This window comes from Geotrypetes seraphini, chromosome 6 (assembly GCF_902459505.1).
Source record: "Geotrypetes seraphini chromosome 6, aGeoSer1.1, whole genome shotgun sequence".
Taxonomy (NCBI): domain Eukaryota; kingdom Metazoa; phylum Chordata; class Amphibia; order Gymnophiona; family Dermophiidae; genus Geotrypetes; species Geotrypetes seraphini.
The window spans coordinates 54,625,326-54,644,962 of record NC_047089.1 but is presented as its reverse complement, the minus strand read 5'-3'; the positions used below and the strand labels follow the sequence as shown (position 1 = coordinate 54,644,962).

At 40.9% G+C, this 19,637-nt stretch overlaps 1 protein-coding gene across 2 annotated transcripts in view; it reads left to right on the top strand.

Annotated features, from left to right (window-relative positions):
* The first annotated feature begins 215 nt into the window (after nucleotides 1–215).
* Nucleotides 216–19,637, top strand: part of DCLK1 (doublecortin like kinase 1) — a 533,653-nt gene continuing 514,231 nt past the window's right edge. For both annotated transcript variants that reach the window (XM_033950508.1, XM_033950509.1), the window contains exons 1-2: nucleotides 216–539; nucleotides 13,840–14,225. In XM_033950508.1, the coding sequence (XP_033806399.1) occupies nucleotides 13,850–14,225 (376 nt within the window). In that variant the 5' untranslated portion in view covers nucleotides 216–539; nucleotides 13,840–13,849. The remainder of the gene's footprint in view (nucleotides 540–13,839; nucleotides 14,226–19,637) is intronic.

Below are 19,637 nucleotides of genomic sequence, written 5' to 3'. Positions count from 1 at the left end.
CAAAGAAAGCAACATTTAGGGACCCCTGGCCTGCCAATCACTTACCACTTGTGCTCGTAGTACAAAAGGAGATAAATCCTTACTACACGTTGGCATGAGAGAAGGTCGGCAAAAAGAGAGCTAAAAGACTGCTGGGGGAGGGGGGGAGGGCGAAAAGGAAAGCGGCTGTGAAATGGAGCGCAGGAGACAGCGCAGGCGTAGGATAGGCAGGAAGAAAGAGGCTGGTGTGAAGGGCTGGGCCAATGCAAATCACTGCACTAGAGGCAGCGGAAGAGAGCAGCTGCAGCCCAGCCTCAAGAGCAACGAACACATCCAGCCAGGGGGTGCCAGAAGACACCTAACAAAGGCATTCGGCTTCTCTCTGCGGCCAGTGTACTATTAACACATCCCAAAAGGCTATAGGCTCGGCTTGCCTGCTTCAGTAGAACTCTAGTCTAACCCCACCTAAGCGCATTAAAAAAAAACAACCAACCCTCTCCATCTCTTTCTGTACACACATTAATTAAATATAGATACATCGGGGGGAAACTTGAAAATAGGTAAGTTGCTTTGATTTAACAAAAGATCAAAGCCGGCTAATGTTACAATTACGCTTATTAGCTCATCTGTACTGGTCCTAAATCTAGCGTCACGATCTTTCTATACTGTATATATATATATATGTACACATATAGTGTTTTGCTGTCTTTTTTTTTTTTTTATAGCGACAACAGTGAACCTGGCCATATTCTTTGCTTATTATAGTTGCATGAAAATATTTAAATGTGAATGACTAGAGGATATCATTTCCTCTATTCGGATTTCGCTTTGCATCGGACCACAAACGCGGGGAGTTTTGCAGCATTTGTTGGAATAATCCGTTCAGAAGCAAACCGTATGACTCGGTGGCTTTTCGTTCTTTAATTGAGCGGTGCCGGCGCTTTCGGTGAAATGGCTTTTTTCATTCATTTCAGGAAACCCCCGCCCTAGTGTCCGCGCTGAAAACGGGAAATCATCCGGAGTGTATCGTTGAAGCTCATTCCAATTGACCTGGGTACAATCCCTAATTTTGGGATGTTAAAAAAAAAAAAAAAATCACAGTTTTTTAATAGAAGAATTTAGACATCTCCGATGACAGTCTAAGCCAAGGCATAAGACATGCTAACTATATATTACAAAAAAATAAAATCAAAAAGGGGCGCTGTGTTTTCAGTGTTTATTGGTTGGGGTGTATTTTAATTTGCTTGGTATGAATGTTATTAATGTCAGCCATATAACATTGGACATGCATGGAATTAACCAATAGCATGCACTTGACTGTGCAATGTGGAAAATCGTATTTATTTATACAGAGTTATCAGAGATACTGTATGCAACTACTTTATTTTACAGAATCTTATTGTTATCGATTCGAATCCGGTAGCTTATTTCAGCCATGTTTTGGGAACCTTATTATGCCTGAAAGATTAAATGTCAATTGGATTCGATAGGATCTGATTTCACACCGTGCAGGAAGGCTATTGTTACAAGTCTGTGGGACATCATTTGGTGGGCTGAGATGGATTTTTTTATTTATTTTTTTTTTGGCCTTGTGCTGCAGGAAATGCGGTGCGGGCGGTGCAGAAAGAGGTGCCGGACTGCAAGATTACATTCATAGGGGCCGCAGGTGGAGTGTGTCATCTCGGATCTGGTGCATTCAATTTCAAGACTTGTTTGCTATATTGCTGATTTGAACAACACACCCTGCTGTCTGAACCATTGCCTTTTTTTTTTTTTTTCTGAGCTACTCTACAGGATTTCAATTTCTAGGTTGGCATTTCCCGGCATTTTCAGAGTTTTAGGCTTATATCGATCCAGTCCTGGTTTTAGCTCCTTGCATGTAGGGAGGTGTAGTTCCGACCTCCCTAGTGCTTTCCCCAAGACGAGCAAAATCAACAAATCCCTGAATGCAGAGGTGCCAACTTACCCAGTTCCAGGCTGAAGATTTCGGAGGGGTCCTAGCTTTCTGATCGTCCCGTTCTGGTGCATTATGGGAGTTGTAACAGTGATTTTTCAATAGACAGGATCAGGCCCTACAAATCCCACATTGCTTTGGGAAGTAAGATGAAAACCAGGACTGGACAAAAATTTTCAGCCTGGAACTGGGCAACTTGGCATTTCTGGAGCTGATGCCTACTGGAAACCATAAAGGCAGGCAATTCTGTAAGGTGTGTCAAACAAGGCACAAATTTGCTTGCCAAGTTTATAGAATAGCAGCATTTACATGCATAATTGGTGCAATAAATTGACAGTTATGTGTGCAAGAGTAAGCTACTATTCTAAAAACTTGCTGGCTGATATTCAAAGTGAGCTAACCAGCTGGGAATGGCCACCGACTGGTTAACTTCTTTGCTCGGGACTATCTTGGTCATTTTCAGCAGCATTTAGTTAGTGCCCCTGAAATGACCTATTAGTGCCAAACTTCAATCCAGCTATATCGGGGGCATTCTGTGGGCGGAGTCCGGTTACATCCCGATAACTGGATGTAACCGGCAAGATTTGGCAGAAAAATAAGACCAAATATCAAATATCAAACAACTCGAAAATGCTGAAGCTTCTGTTTGCACTCTGGAGATCCAGTCTAAATTTATCATAGACCTTGCCAATTGTAAGAATTAATTGGGAACAAGAAAACAGAAGGCATTCAAACCAAGAAACATTGGAGACTGATCAACTGCACATGCCTAGTTTTGAATTCAAAAATAATAACAGTCGGATGATACGTGAATAGGTTAGGAACCATGAGGGACAATTTTATAATTAGACAGTTACTGTAGGCCCATTGAATATCAGACATAAAGTGAAATGTCTTTGGCCCGGATTCTGTAAATGGCGCCGTTATCGGCAGCCGCCTTAAAAATGGACGCCGGCCCCATGTCAATCGCACAGTGGTGCCGTCTACAGAATTGCGGCTACATGAAAGGTAGGTGCCGGAAATGTAGGCCAGGATTTTCGAGGCCTACATTTCTGGCACCTTTCTCAAGAATTGCATTCATGGAGGCATTCTGAAAATCAATTAAAACCGCCCTATTTGACCAATTCATCTCCTAAACAGATGCCCCTCTCTCACACAGATATTTTTCCTTCTGCCAATCTTAGATGAAATCCGCTGCCCTTTACCTACTTCTCAAGTAACCTTTCACTTCTTGCACTCTGTAATTCGGGATTTTTTTCCCTTTGCCAACTTCAATGTATTCCACTGCCCTTTACCTATTTCTTATGTAACTTTTCACTTCTTGCATTCTGTAATTCACTGATTGTCCAGCCTTCTTCAATGTGAACTGCCTAGAAGTCTTTCGAATATGGCGGTATAGAAAAATTTAGTTATTATTATTATTATAAATAGCTGCCTTATATTTATCCACTAATCCATGGCCGGTTGAGTCTGAATATTAACTTAATATTAATTTAATTTTCGGCTAGAAAATTTGAAAGGGTTTCACCGCTCTTGCATAAATTTGCACTGGCTTCCAATTAGATACAGGATTAAGTTTAAGATATCTTATCTTCTACATAAGGCTTTATATGGTAATGCTCTCAAACAACTAATGTCTTTGTTTATGCGTTCCAGTTAATTGTATTACTACAAAGAGTAACTGTAGTTTTAAACGTCAGTTTCCAACTGTTTTTAGAGTAATTAAGAAGAGTCAACTGGTACAATCATATTCTTTTCAGACTGTTCAGATGTGGAACAGTCTTCCATTAGAAGTAAGAAGCCCAGATTCGTATATTTTTCATAAAGCTTTAATTACAGACTTACTTTTTGGATAAATGTTATTCTTGATATTTTAACTGTATAATTTTTAAGTATAAGTTTTCCCCTTAATGTAGGATTTTTCTTGTTGCAATCTGCTTTGAAACTGAATTGAGAAATAGTGGAATATAAGATTACTGATTAGATTAAATTAGATTAACTGGTCATGTGCTAACCTGCAGAAGAATAGCAAGGGTGGGGCAGTGGGGGTGGTTAACCCTGGGTGCAACCATAAGGAGAGATGCAGGGCTGTAGTCTGATGTGCACGGCCATTGACTCTACTGGCCCCTTGCCCCCCTCCGATGTCAACTTCCTGTTCTGGGGAATAGAACTGGCAAAGCTGACAGCTGCACCCACCAGACCAGTGGCCCCATGTCTGCTCTACGCACCTCCCCCCCCCACCCCCATACACACACTGTCCAAAGGAGGGGGTGCTCTGCACTGGGTGGAAAAATTTTTTAAAATAAAACTGGATATTCAATCCTGGATAGACCGGATATTCAATCCTGAAGACAGGGCCTGGCTTTGAATATCTTGTTTTAGTGCTGGCAATGGACAAAAAAAAAATGCTGTCTGCTGCTAGCTGAATATCAGAGAGAGAAAGAGAGGGGAGGGTGTCTGTGTTGTTTAGTGTGTAATCACAAGTGGCCAATAGACAAAGCATGGTTGTATTATAGGCATTGCACTTAGCAAGGTAAATAGCTTCAGAATATTATCAGTTGAATGCGCTGCAAAGCACACACAGGTGTGCCAACTTTCACCAGCCTCTGACCTGGCATAAGTGGTTATACATAACTTATAGCATGCTAAATTGGAAATTGTGCTACTATTCTACAATGGGTTAGGCTGCTTTAGAATTGGTGCTAAGAAGTGCATCCCTTTGTGGCATCTTAATTTAGATGTCACTCTATAGCAGGGGTAGGGAACTCCGGTCCTCAAGAGCCGTATTCCAGTCGGGTTTTCAGGATTTCCCCAATGAATATGCATGAGATCTATTTGCATGCACTGCTTTCAATGCATATTCATTGGGGAAATCCTGAAAACCTGACTGGAGTACGGCTCTCGAGGGCTGGAGTTCCCTACCCCTGCTCTATCGGATGGCCACCTATATGTTTGGTGAGGTTCGTTTTCTACTGGTTTGAAATCTTATTTTATTTATTTAAAACATATCCCGCATATCCAAAAATCTATGCGCGTTACAAAGAATAACACTGATAAACAGAATTACACAAACAAACCCTAACATTCCAACACAGTGGTCTCAAACTCGCGACCACATGCGGCCCGCCAGGTACTATTTTGAGGCCCTCTGTATGTTTATCATAATCATAAAAGTAAAATAAAACAGTTTCTTGATCATATGTCTCTTTAACTCTAAATTACAATATTATTATTAAAACTTAGCCAAAAGGAAAGATTTATAAACTATAAAGAGTTTTACCTCATGCAAAATTGTCATTTCTTTAATAAGATATTAACTATTTTTTCTGAGGCCCTCCAAATACCGACAAATCCAAAATGTGTCCCTGCAAAGGGTTTGAGTTTGAGACCACTGTTCCAACATGAATACAACACACTTTAAATTTCTCAATATAAGTAGTCTTCTTAATTTTGAGGGTGAAAAAAAATCATTCTTCTATAAACTAATAAAAAACAATAAAAACCAATTCCCCAGCACAAATTCTAAAAAAAAAAGCCCCTTTGAAAGAAATAAGCCTTCAAACACTTACGAAAAAGTAAAAAGGAGGAGATCTGACGCAGTATCAGGTGGATAACCCTTGAAATACATAAGAAAATCTGTCCTGTAAGTAGTTTTACCAGGCTTTGCTATTTTATTGATTCTACAGATGTAAGCAGCTTGCTTAGTCAGAACATATGTTATAAAACATATTGAACAAGCTGTGTCTGTACAGCTCACGTGAAAAACAGTGCTCTTTTTTTAACATTTTAAAACTGACTAGATTGATTCCCTTTTCAGGCAAAACATGTCACAATACAAATTTCAATTTGTAGCCATGCATGAAATTCTACCATGGCTCTGGGATATTCTTGTTAACACAAATGTCAGAAGAGCATAGAAACACAATTTTAAACAGTAACTTTAAAATCAAATGGTCTCGGCCTAGATCGTTTTCAGAGAAGCCTTATCTTTGATCTAGTATCATTTCCTCCCTGGCAAAATCTAGTTTGTATCCCTGGTTGATTTTAGGAGTTCAATGCTGTATTTGCTGCATTAACAGAGATTATGTATAGAGAGAGCAAAAGTAGGGATAAAAAGATGACAGCCTTTTTAGACATCTTTAAAAATAATTTGTTGTAGAATCACATACACAGAATCCAACATGGATCCATGTTTTGGCAACAAATTGCCTTCCTCAGGGGTTTGTTAAGTGCTATTGACTTGTGTCCTAGCGACTTGATGAAAGTCATCAAGTTTACATGACAGAATACAGAAGTAGATTGCCAGGTCTTTATAATAATAATAAACTTTATTTTTGTATACCGCCATACCAATGAGTTCTAGGCGGTTTACATCAAGAAAAGCTGAACAATCAGAGAATCATATGAATACACTACATATACATATAATAAATACAATACTAAACAATTAAGATATTAATTTATCAAACAGATAGGTTTTCAATACTTTTCTAAAAGCATGATAAGATTGAGCTTGAGGAATTAGAATACTTCTGCGCAGAGTGGCATTGTAAGGGGGGAGCGGGGGGTGCGGTCCGCCCCGGGCGCAGTCTTCCTAAGGGCGCAGTGACACCCTTCTTCCTCTCCACCTGCTCGCTGCCCACTCTTCCCCTTTGTGCACACGCCCCTTGCCTTACCCCCGTACCTTTTTGACGCTCTCTCTGATATCACTTCCGGGACCCGCACCTAGGAGAAAGGCAAGGGGGCACGAGTGTGGCGGGGGAAGGGCGCCACTGTCCTGGGTACCCCTTACCCTTGCTACACCACTGAATTCGATATTGTCGCCTTTGTCACATTAAACGCGATCTTCCGCCTACAACACTGCCCATCTGCTGCCGCCCAGATGGGTGGTACATCGCTAGTCTGACATCTCCGCTGAAACCTGTCCGCCTTGGGAGGCCTTGCGGGTAGTGAAACTAGCAATGGCATAGCTTTCAACTTCACAGATGTGAGCATAGCCCGGTACCATAACTGGGTACATGCATCAAATATCAGGAACTGTATATGACAGTGGTGCTTGTTGCAGTAAAATACAGTGTCATCCAGGACAGCAAGGAGGAACAACGCTGTTGCTGCCATTTTGCCCCAAGTGATAATTAAAAGAGCATGGGCGCAGTGGTATAATAATAATATCTTTATTTTTATACCGCAGCACCTGTGGTTTCCAATAAAGAAAGGCTGTACAGCACAGAAATAATACATCAAAAAGCATAAAAATCAAACAGAATTAGTAAAAACATCAGACAAATTTATCAAATAGATAAGTTTTTAAAATTTTTCCTAAAATCTTGATAGGAATAAGAAGCTGCAATTAAACCATTTAAAGTTTTACTCCTTTTGCCTGCTTGATAAGACAAAGTTTTTTCAAGAAATCTTATATACATACATCCTTTTAGAGATGGAAAAGAGAATAAAGAAGAACCACGAGTGCGGCGATCAGTTTCAAAAAGTGTCAAATGTTTCAACATGTAGCACATGTAGTAGGGGGGGGGGGGCAGTCTGCTCCAGGTGCTGTCTTGGTGAGGGTGCAAGCACCGTCTTCCTCTCTCCCCTGCTCCTTCCCTCCTCTACCCCCCTCCACTGCTGCATGTGTGTGCTGCTTCCCTTCCCCTACCCCTGTAACATTCCTGGCATGAGCAGAAACCCCCAACTTTCTGTCATGCCAGAGTCTGCTCTTCCTCTGAAATCACTTCCTGCACCTACATCTAGGAAGTGACATCAGAGGAAGAGCTGAGCCTGGCTTGACAGTGGCTTGGGGGTTGCTGCTCGCGCCAGGAATGTTACAGGGCTATGGGAAGGGAAACAGCACGTGCAAGGCATGAGGGGACAGGGAAGGAGCATATGGAAGTGGGGAGGGGTACCACTGCCCCTTGCGCCTCTGCATGGACACTAAATTATATATAAGAACATAAGATTTGCTGCTGCTGGATCAGACCAGTGGTCCATCGTGCCCAGCAGTCTGCTCACGCGGCGGCCCTTAGTTCAAAGACCAGAGCCCTATTTGAGTCTAGCCTTACTTGCGTATGTTCTGCTCCAGTAGGAACTTATCCAACCTGTCTTGAATCCCTGAAGGGCGCTTTCCCCTATAAAAGCCTCCGGGAGAGCGTTCCAGCCTCCACTACTCTCTAGGTGAAGAAAAACTTCCTTATGTTTGAAGATAGTGGTAAATACTATATATTCAGTAAAGGATATGCAAATGCACTGTATCAAAAGCACCAAAACCATCAATGAACACCAGCTGAAAGACATGTATATATTACAATCACAGAAACACTAACTCTGTATAGTAACACCATTACTAAAGCTCATATATCGTAGCTCATATATTGTATTGTAAAACCATAACTGAAACTCTTGTATTGGCTACTACTGCAGCTTATTTTTGTAGTATTACTAGATATATGCGTGCCGTGGACTGCCAGAAGTACTAACAAATCGATTCTGGAAGAGATCAAACCGGCTATGTCACTCGAAGCCCAAATGACAATTACAGCTGTCTTATTTTGGTCACACTGTCAGAAGAGAAAGATCACTGGAGAAGGACATCATGTTTGGGAAGACTGAAGGAACCAGGCAAAGAGGGCCACCTGCATTCAGATGGCTGGATACTTTGAAAACAACCATGGGGATGGCGCTAGAGGACCTTACCAGACTAGCACAAGATAGATCTCTTTTTAGATCTGTAATTCATCAAGTGACTAGGACTCGAATATGAGTTGATGGCACTAACAAACTACTAGATATATACACTAGGCTTAATTTTTCTTTAAAGTAGACACATGCCTAGGAGTATCTTCTATGCTTCCCATATCTCTTTTGCCTTCTCTCTAGTTCCTCCATTTCTGCCTTCTCGCACTTCCTTCACAGACTTGTTCCTTTCCTCTGTCTTTTATTACTTCTCTAGCCCTCTATGTCCTTCACAGTTTCACCCTTTTTTTCACTCTTTTCTGCATTTATATACCTAATCAAATACTCCAATCCATCTATTACACCCCTACACATATGCCCCTACACTCCCATCATCCTTAAGTCTCATTCAATCTCACATTTAAACCCTGAATCTAAACCTTGAATCTTCATACCCACATCTAAACCCTGAATCCTTCTCCCTCTCCTCAAGCCACTACCTAATGTCATTCCTGAAAACCATATTTACTAGTGGGGGATGGTGGGGGGACTTGCCATATCTAGGGTTCATTTCTTGTTGTTACATCACTGTACCAGGCTCATCCCTTATTCCCCTGCACTCTCACGTTCGCCCTATCTCTAAGTCCAACAGGCTCCCCACATTCCATGGTCATTCACTCTCTTTTTCCCTTTCAACACCTGTTCCACTAGTCTTCTATTTGAAATTCACCCTTTCTACCCAATGAATTTGGTAGAAGAAAAATGGGAGTAGCACGGTTTTCAGGCCATTAGGTCTTCTGCAGCTAGCAATAGTAGTGACCGCAGATATAAGAGGAAGCCGGACCTCCCATTTTTGGGCTAGGCTGTCGGGGGTAATTGCATGCACAGGGGAAGGACCAAGATGTAGTGATAGTGAAAGGTAAATTGGTGGAGATCCCTGGGGGGAGGGTTGCTGGTAGAGGATAGCAGACCAGCATTTCAAGCATAGGCAAGCATCAGCAATGGTCACTGGATGGTGGGAGAAGAGGAAAGTAATTGCCTCCACTGCTCTGCAATTTGCCCAGCCTACATATACGTGGTTGTTAAGGAAAGTACAGGCCTGCTGTCTATGCCAAATTTTTGGTGTTGTCTCTATAGAAACTGAGCTGATAATATAAAGTAGAATTACTAATTACATTTCATCATATAAACACAGAATATGATGACATTTATAGCTATGTAGTCTACTCATTCACCCTACTTGTTCAAATCTACAATCGTTTCCTCCTCCTAGTTCTGTGCTTTTGTGAATTTACATACTGTCCTTGTCTCCACTGCCTCCAGTAGGAGACCATTCCATGCACCTATTACTCCTTTTGTTAGGAAATATTTTCTGAGGTTGCTTCTACCTCCTTTCACCTTCACCCCATCCCCTTTTTGTTGAAAGAGGCTCCCCTCCTGTGAATTTATATTTTGGAATAAGGGTGCATATGTTTAGATCTTTATGACTGTCCCCATGCCCCATATGATTTACAGTGAAGATCACTGACCATTTCAGTAGTTGCCTTCTGGATCTAATTTCATCTTATTTATATCTTTTTGAAGTTTTGGAGGGGCATAATCAAAACAAACATCTAAGTCCGTTTTGGGCCTAAGTCACTAGTTGCCCAAAGTCAGCAGTGTCTTAAGTCCTTTCCCAAAAATCACGTCCAAAATATTTCTTTTTTCTGAAAATCGTCTAAGTATATGTCCAGCCGTTTGGTCGGTCAGACCACTAAGTCATCTATCTTTATACCCCATTCTCATCCAAAAATTCATCCAAATCAAAACGCCTAGAACAAGACCTTTTGGACATGGGAGGGGCCAGCAAAGTGATGGACTGACAACACCATAGTGGGGAATCTTACAGGATACTTCTGTGAACGTCACAAAAAGGGTGCCATATATATATCTCACCACAACTAAGTCTAGGCTGGCCCACGTCCTGCCCTCACCACTCCTCCTAAAATGCCCCTTTTAGCTCTGTGCATACAGTAGCACTGAAAAGGCCTAAGTTGTTTTAAGATACATCTAAAACTCGGCACTTGGACGACTTGCTTTACTGGGTGTGTTTGTTATAAGGCTCTTTTTGGATTGTTACCCTCTTATCTGGTACCATATCTGAAACTGTTTAATTAAAAAAAACATACCAGAAATTCGGGTATGTTTATCTTCTCTACCCCAAGGGCATGTTGTTATAAAACATTCGTTTACAGGACTCTAGAATATTAGGCGGGGAAAGTGAACTCCTGGATAACCCGTTGATTGCTCAGGCTTATTCTTACCCTATATTTAGGGAATTATTAAAAACTCATTTATTTGATAAACAAGCATGCTGATTTTTATTATAAGTTTACAAAGATATTTTTTTATTAGGTTTTGCTCGTAACCTTTCCCTCTAATTAGGTTGTATTTAACTGAGGTATTAATAGCTGTATGTCTAAAATTGTATTTTAACCATGATGTATTCATTTGCTTATAGTAGTGCGTATGTGATTGTATTTTTTAATTGTAATGTTTTTTTAATTTCTCTGTTGTGAACCGCCTAGAACTACTGGCAGGGCGGTATACAAGAAATAAATTATTATTATTATTATCTTTTGTTTAATCAGTAATTCCTTTATTTGCCACAATGGTCTAATTAACTAGCTTGTAATTCCCACCTCTTTTCTTCTACTTTTTGTGGGAAGAGAAACTGCATCTGCCCATCTCCAGTCCTTTGGAACCACACCTAACTCTAAAGAAGTTTTGAAAATGTCAGACAATGAAGCTTCAAAATATCAATTGCCATGTTGTTGGCTCTAGTTTCTTTATTAGGTCTAACTTCTATGGCTCTCCTGTCTTCTCTGTATTTCTTATATTTTTGCAGTTAGCTGGGATTTAAGTCTATGCATTTGGTATTAGAGACTTTATAAATTTTAGCCATCTTTTTGAGGTAATTCCAGCGTTTTGTAGTTTCCAAGTTTATTTAAAATTTGACAAAATCACTTTTTCATAAATTTAAAGCAATGTACAATAGTAAAAAAAAGAAAAAGGGGTGACAGACAATTTTAGGATAATAGTGACTTACTGAAATGGAGAGGGTGGTACGGGGAAGAACTACAATCAGTATAGGAAAGAGAACGAGAAAGGGAAAAAAAACATAAGGTGCTTTTCCTCATAGCCATCACCTCTGCCAGGAGGGTTAGTGAGCTGCATGCACTGGTTGCCGACCCACCTTTCACTGTTTTTCACCATGACAAGGTGGTTCTGCGTACCCATCCTAAATTCCTTCCCAAGGTGGTCTCGGATTTTCATCTTAACCAGTCCATTGTGTTGCCTGTCTTTTTCCCTAAACCCCATTCTCATCCTGGGGAACAGGCATTGCACACGCTGGACTGTAAGCGTGCCCTTGCTTACTACCTTGACCGTACCAGGGCTCACCGCTCGTCTCCTCAGCTCTTTTTGTCCTTCGACCCTAACCGTCTAGGTCGCCCTGTCTCCAAACGGACGCTTTCCAACTGGCTTGCTGCCTGATTTGGGTTCTGTTATGCTCGGGCCGGTCTCTCACTGGAAGGTGCTGTCACGGCCCACAGGGTCAGAGCTATGGCTGCTTCTGTGGCTTTCCTCCGTTCCACGCCCATCAAGGAAATCTGCAAGGCTGCCACTTGGTCCTCAGTTCACACATTCACTACTCACTACTGTCTGGATACCTTCTCCAGACGGGATGGGCACTTCGGCCAATCTGTGTTACACAATTTATTTTCCTAATGGCCAACCATCCCTCCTCCCTCTCTGTTAGCTTGGCGGTCACCCATACGTTAAGAATATGCTGCCTGCTTGTCCTGGGATAAAGCACAGTTACTTACCGTAACAGGTGTTATCCAGGGACAGCAGGCAGATATTCTTACGTCCCACCCACCTCCCCGGGTTGGCTTCTTAGCTGGCTTATCTTAACTGGGGACCACGCACTCCTCCGTCGGGCGGGAAGGCCCTCGCGCATGCGCGGTGCGGCCAACTAGAACTTTCTAGTAAAAAGTGTCCATATCGGGGCTCCGTCGGTGACGTCACCCATACGTTAAGAATATCTGCCTGCTGTCCCTGGATAACACCTGTTACGGTAAGTAACTGTGCTTTACTGAGATCATCGTTTCCACAGTTTGTCTTTGCTCTTGGTTTTCTCCGTTTCACCATGGAACTATTTGGTGACCTTTTCTTTGCTGACTGAATGAAATTGCCAGTCATAGAAGATGGGTAGGGTAAGTCAATAACTGATACCCGATTCCTAGTCTGAACTCACTCTTGCTTCTATAGAAATTTTCTGTAATCATATAGATAAATCCAGTGAATGAATTCTGATGGGTTTTAGCTGTAGTTAACTAAAAAAGGACCTTGCAAGGTAGTTTTGTAGGTCTGGCAGTCATGAAAGTAAACATTACCTACTAAAATGCTAACAAAATGATCAAGAAACAAATCAGATCTTGATAGAATTAGAGTTTAATGATTTGAAGGGATGTAACAAATAAGATGTGAATGTGTCGTTTCATGTAAGGCTAATTGCCAAATCTGTGTAATTTGTTGCCTCTCCTTATACTGTAAAGAAATAATGTGGCCCTTTGAAATGCAAGTCTGTAACATGGGAAAATATGGGAAAACATAATTAAAAAGATGAATACGTGGAAAATAAAAAAATTGAATATAAATACATTTTTAAAAGTGTTAACATAGTAAGAAACTGGTCAACTGTTCTACACTGTCACACTATCTATCTCTTCCAACCATGACTTTACTTAAATTTGAGAAGGGTCTTGATGAGTTAGAATATTGCATAGTTTGTACTCTTTTTTTATCTATCTTACAGCCATGTGTTAGGTTTCATAACTTGTACTATTTCATTTCTAATGTCCATTCCTACTTTTATTGAAAATGTAGGTTGAGGCTTATTTCTCCCCATGCGTTTTGTGTAAACAAGGATTAAAATGTATCGCCTTTCAGTAACCATAATACAACAGGATTTTTTTGGAATGGGTTATTACTAAATTATCTTTTGCATTTTATGTATGTTATAAAATTTGCCATGTACTATAATGTTTGTGTTAAAATATTCATTCTTTGAATCTTCACGGATTGGCACGTATTTACCAAAAAGCGATAGCATGTAAATGAGAGGCCTGTGAAATATAGTTTAAAGCTATAGTTATGTATTTGACAACTGAAGTTCCTTTTAATTTCTTACCTCCTAGGATTATCAATATGTCTTTTGGAAGAGACATGGAGCTAGAGCACTTCGACGAGCGTGATAAAGCTCAGAGGTATAGCAGAGGATCAAAGGTCAATGGCCTCCCAAGCCCTACCCACAGTGCCCACTGCAGTTTTTACAGAACTCGCACACTTCAGGCCCTCAGCTCTGAGAAGAAAGCCAAGAAGGTTCGCTTCTACCGCAATGGGGACCGCTATTTCAAGGGCATTGTTTATGCCATATCCCCAGATCGTTTCCGATCTTTTGAGGCCCTTTTGGCTGACTTGACTCGAACTCTATCTGATAATGTGAATCTACCCCAGGGAGTGAGAACTATCTATACTATAGATGGTAGTAAGAGAATTAGTTCCATGGACCAACTGGTAGAAGGTCAGTATTTTTAAAATTTCTATTTTTATCAAATATGTTTTTAAGTTTAGTTTTTTAATAATAATAATTTATTCTTATATACCGCCAAACCATCAGTTCAAGGCGGTTCACAACAAGAAGACGCTGTACAAACAGTAAATTACATACATGAGCATATCAAATATATCTCATAGAATACAAATGGCCACATATTTATCAAACAGGTAAGTTTTAAGAATTTTTCTGAATAAATAGTAAGACTGAGCTTGGGGAATAAAAGCATTCCAACATGAATTCATTGCAATATCCTGGAATGCAAAAGTTTTTCCAAAGAATCTCTTGCTGTGACATGCTTTTACCGATGGGAACATAAACCAATAGGTTACAGGATGTGTGGCTAATTATTTTTAAAAGAATCTTAGAGCATTTGTCACCAGGTCATTGAGACTGATCACTGAGATGTGTACTTTGTGCGCTCTTGTTAACAGTTATGTGTTTGGTTAGAAATAGGAAGCAAGTTGTTTTTTTTGCAGTGCTCCTAAACTCTTTGCCAATGGAATACAAATTGGGGAAAATTTTCTTAGGGGTCCTTTTACTAAGGCGCGCTAATCGATTTAGTGCATTCTAAAGATTAGCGCACGCTAAATGCTAACGCGCTCACGACCTATGGACATGTTAGCATTTAGCGCGCGCTAAATCGGCTAGCACGCCTTAGGCCCTCTTTTACTAAAGTGCGCTAAATGATTAGCACGCGCTAATCGATTTAGCGCACGCTAAATGCTAACGCATGCATGTTAGTCTATGGATGCATTAGTGTTTAGCGTGCGCTAATATGATTAGCACACCTTAGTAAAAGCGGGGGTTAGTTTTCAGGTATCAAACAACCAGTAGTTTTACAAAGCTATACTATTACTTCTGCATGTGTTGAATTGTTTTTAAATTCTTATAGTTTTTGAATTTAGGAATTATTTAAAATTTAAATTTAAGCAACCATTTATACCCCCCCCTTCTGCAAAATTATAGCGCAGTTTTTAGCGCCGGCCATGGTGGTAACAGCTCAGATGCTCATAGAATTCTATGCACCAAAGAATCACAGAGTCACAAAAGCAGTCTAGTTCAACTATTCATAAAGTATGTCATTATTGAGGACCGTATGGGGTATCAGACAACCCGACAAACAGCTTAGTTTGAAGGAAGAAATTCTTCATTTGCCCCACGGAACCTCCTCCTCCGTTTTTTTCTTTTTTACTTTGCTTATTTCATTATAAATTATTTTTTGTCTTTCTAAGCCGGTTGGCGGATCGCTGTGCATGTTTACTAAAAATCTTCCCCATGTCGCCTTGACAAAGACATCCGAAACGCGTTGGCGTTCAGGGGATTGATCTTAAAGCTAAATGCTGAAAGCTAAGTAACTTTATATATGTTCATATGAAATGATAAGAGTATTAACATTGACAAAAAATAATTTACAAAAAATAATTTATAATGAAATAAGCAAAGTAAAAAAGAAAAAAACGGAGGAGGAGGTTCCGTGGGGCAAATGAAGAATTTCTCCCTTCAAACTAAGCTGTTTGTCGGGTTGTCTGATACCCCATACAGTCCTCAATAATGACATACTTCATGAATAGTTGAACTAGACTGCTTTTGTGACTCTGTGATTCTTTGGTGTGTACGACTTTTGAGATTATCCATTAAAAGACAATTTCATAGAATTCTATGAGCACTGGAGCTGTTACCGCTGCGGCTGGCACTAAAAACCGCACTACGGTTTTGTAAGGAGGGGGAGGGGGCAGTCTGCTTAAATCAGAAGCTCAAGGCAGATTACAATGACACAATTAAAACAAAAAAAAAATACAATGAAAAACATAAATACAATGAATAAATAAATAATAAAAATTATTACAAAACATATAATAAAAAATGTTTCATATGATCACTCTCTATCTCCTCATCGACAATATTAAAAGTACCAGACTATTTACTGGCAAACCATGTTTTCAATACCTTTCTAAACTCATATAGGGCCCCTTTTACAAAGCTGCGGTAACGATTCCAGCGCAGCAAATGTGACGCACAGTTCCTATGGGCTGTGTATTATTTGCCGCACTGGGACTTGCTACCGTGGATTTGTAAAAGAGACCTACAATTCAGAGTTCTCGCACAACTTCCTGGAATGATCTGCACAAATAGTTGATAGTCTAAATCCCAAACCACATGAATTTTGAACTTAATGTAAACGCTTTGGGCTCCTTTTACTAAGGTGCGCTAGCGTTTTTAGTGCACGCACAAGATTAGTGTGTGCTAGCCGAAAAATTACCGCCTGCTTAAAAGGAGGCGGTAGCGGCTAGCGCGCATGGCATTTTAGCGTGCCTTTGTAAAAGGAGCTCTTTGAGATGATCTTGTCATTGTCCAGAGTTCTAAATAGGTGGAAAATAGGATGGGTATATTGTTGTTGTTAGATGCCATTGACTCGTGCTTGAGTCCTAGGGTGGGCATAAACCAGTGTCTCTTGTGGGCTTGAAAGGAAATTATGATTTTGCAATGTTTATCACTGGCAAAATTGTGATGATTTATCCTTTTCTTATTTCGTTGTGAAATTGTAATGATGAAAATTTATAAATTAAAAAAAAAAATAACTCCAACCAGTGTCTCTCAAACCTTTTTAGCTCTGGCACACTAAACAGAGCAAATGTTTTTTGCGGCACATTATAATTGAAATAAAATTGCAAAACCAACTAAAAATGAAATTTATTTATTTAAAGTTCTTTAATCTATGTTTAGGTAATTATAACAATGATGAAATTAAAGTACATAGAATATAATTGCTAATCAATGTTATGGATGTGCTTGTTTTTTTAGTTCAAATTGACTCAAAATGCTGCTCGATAGTTGACTAGCAAGCATACGTTTCATCATCCACCATCTGCAGTCAAGTTTCAGATTTCAAGTTTATTTATAATTTCTTATACCGCCCAATCAAGCCTTCTCTTTTTCTCAGTTTCATTTCTGTCAGAGCTGAAAATCCAAATTCGCAATGATAGATCCAAACGGTAACAAAGCTTTGATTGCTTTGTTGCTCAAGTTAGGATAACAACTGCATAACAAATAAAACTAAAATTACTTGTCGTTAGTTTTCAAGGACCAGTCTGGTTAAAGAATGATGCTTGTCTGGGCAGTTGTATCCTTAAGCACATAGATGCGCATAACATTGACAGACTCTTGCGTACGTGACGTACATGCCATCTTTCTAGTGTATACTTATGAAAGGAATTTTTAAAAATAAATTAAAATTATGGAATCTCAAGTGGCACACCTGGAATCTCTTGGGGAAACACCACTGTGCTGTGGCACACAGTTTAAGAGACACTGGCATAAACCATTCAAAATCTTAAATGGAGAGACAGAGCACTTCAATTCTATTCCTGCAGCTAATGGGAGCCAGCGAAGAGATCCTAATAATGGCATAGTCCTATCAATCCTGGCTTTTCTTAAAGTAATTTTCACTTCTGTATTTTGTAATTGTTGGAGCCCAGACAAGTTGGATTTATTTAAACCAAGATTTTTAAAAAAAATGTCATAATAGCCCAAGGAGCTAAAATAATAACTTGGTGTATCTTCTGCAAATAATCAAGTGAAAGAAAATCATGAACCTGACAGAGCATATGTTTAGATCTGTTTTTGCTCTATGGCTTACGGCCTCTTTTATAAAGCCGCGCTAATGGCCCCGAAGCCCATAGAGATTTAAAGGCCTTCGGGGCTGTTGCCGTGCGGCTTTGTAAAAGAGGCCGTTAGTGTTTTCCTATCTTTCTTTTAATTGTACCCTCCGTTGAGTACACTATTTGGAAGGGCAGGTAACAACTGTATAAATACATTTTAAGATAAAGTGGTATTTTTGAGCCTCTAGCTGATATAGCCATTTGCACTGCGATCAATAGTTAATTAATTTTTATACTTTTCTTGTTTTCCATTTTATCAAGAGTTGTTGTTTTTTTTGCCAATGATACCATCTTTTTTTCTGAAGATAGTGAGACTGCTACAAATATCAATAATGATAAAACTGCAATTAAACTACCGTATTTTCACTCAAATACCGCGCACCCGTGTAAAACGTGCACACGGGTATAGCACGTGGGAAACTGTAATTTATGTAAATGAATTTTTATATACCGCGCACACCCGTATACCGCGCATGCCGCCCTGACTCTCCCGTCACCGCCCGACTCTCCTTTCGCCCGCCCTGACTCTCCTCTGGCCACCCCGACTCTCCTTTCGGCCGCCCCGACTCTCCTCTCCCCCTTGAAGTCCTGTCCCCACCCTGAAAGCCTGATTCCCCCCGACATCCGATTCACCCCCCCCGCAGGACCGCTCGCACCCCCACCCCGAAGGACCGCTCGCACGCACTCGCACCCGCACCCCCCACCCCGAAGGACCACTCGCACCCCCACAGCCTCCCGACCCCCCCCCCCATCATGTAGAAGCTCCTACCGTTGTCCTGCTGCTTCCTCTTCCGGTGGTCCCGGCCCTTCTGTGAGCCCTGCGTCTGCGCTGCTTCCTCTTCCGGCAGTCCCGCCCTTTCTCTGACATCAGACAAAGGGCGGGACCGCCGGAAGAGGAAGCAGCGCAGACGCAGGGCTCACAGAAGGGCCGGGACCGCCGGAAGAGGAAGCAGCAGGACAACGGTAGGAGCTTCTACATGATGGGGGGGGGGGGGTCGGCAGGCTGTGGGGGTGCGAGCGGTCCTTCGGGGTGCGGGTGCGAGTGCATGCGAGCGGTCCTTCGGGGTGGGGATGCGAGCGGTCCTGCGGGGTGAATCGGATGTCGGGGGGGGGGGAACGATGTAAAAAAAATTTATACAACGCGCAAGGTTATGCACGGTTTGTAAAATCATGTATAACGCGCACGTTATATGCGTGAAAATATGGTGATGATTTTGTGTTAAACTCTTAAATGCAGGTGTGTATCATTAATTAGTATTTCTAGTGATTGTTTACTGAATTTGTCTTTTAATAGACATGACAAGATGATTCTTTATGTTATTGCCTCTGGATAGGGCTTATTGGATCACAGGTAAGGTGCATAACCATGGGCTCGGTGTCTGGCAGCACTGGGTTTAGTTGGGGATGCTGCAGAGGTAGTATTCACAGCTAATTCCTAACATCATCAGATCAAAGTGCATGACTGAGTCTCTCCTATATAAATTGTAATCCGCTCAGAACTGTGGATGTAGTGGAATATAAATACTTAAAAAAATATAGGGGGTCTCAGGGGGCTGCCATTGGCTCAAAAGACTTTGCAGTGAAGACCACTGTTCTAAAGTGTTTGAGGTTTGTGCAGAGGAGGACAGAGTTTGCAGGGATGGGGCAGGGACATAGATTCCGCAGGTATAGGGACAAATTTGTCCCGTGCCATTCTCTAGTGCGGGTACCTGCATAG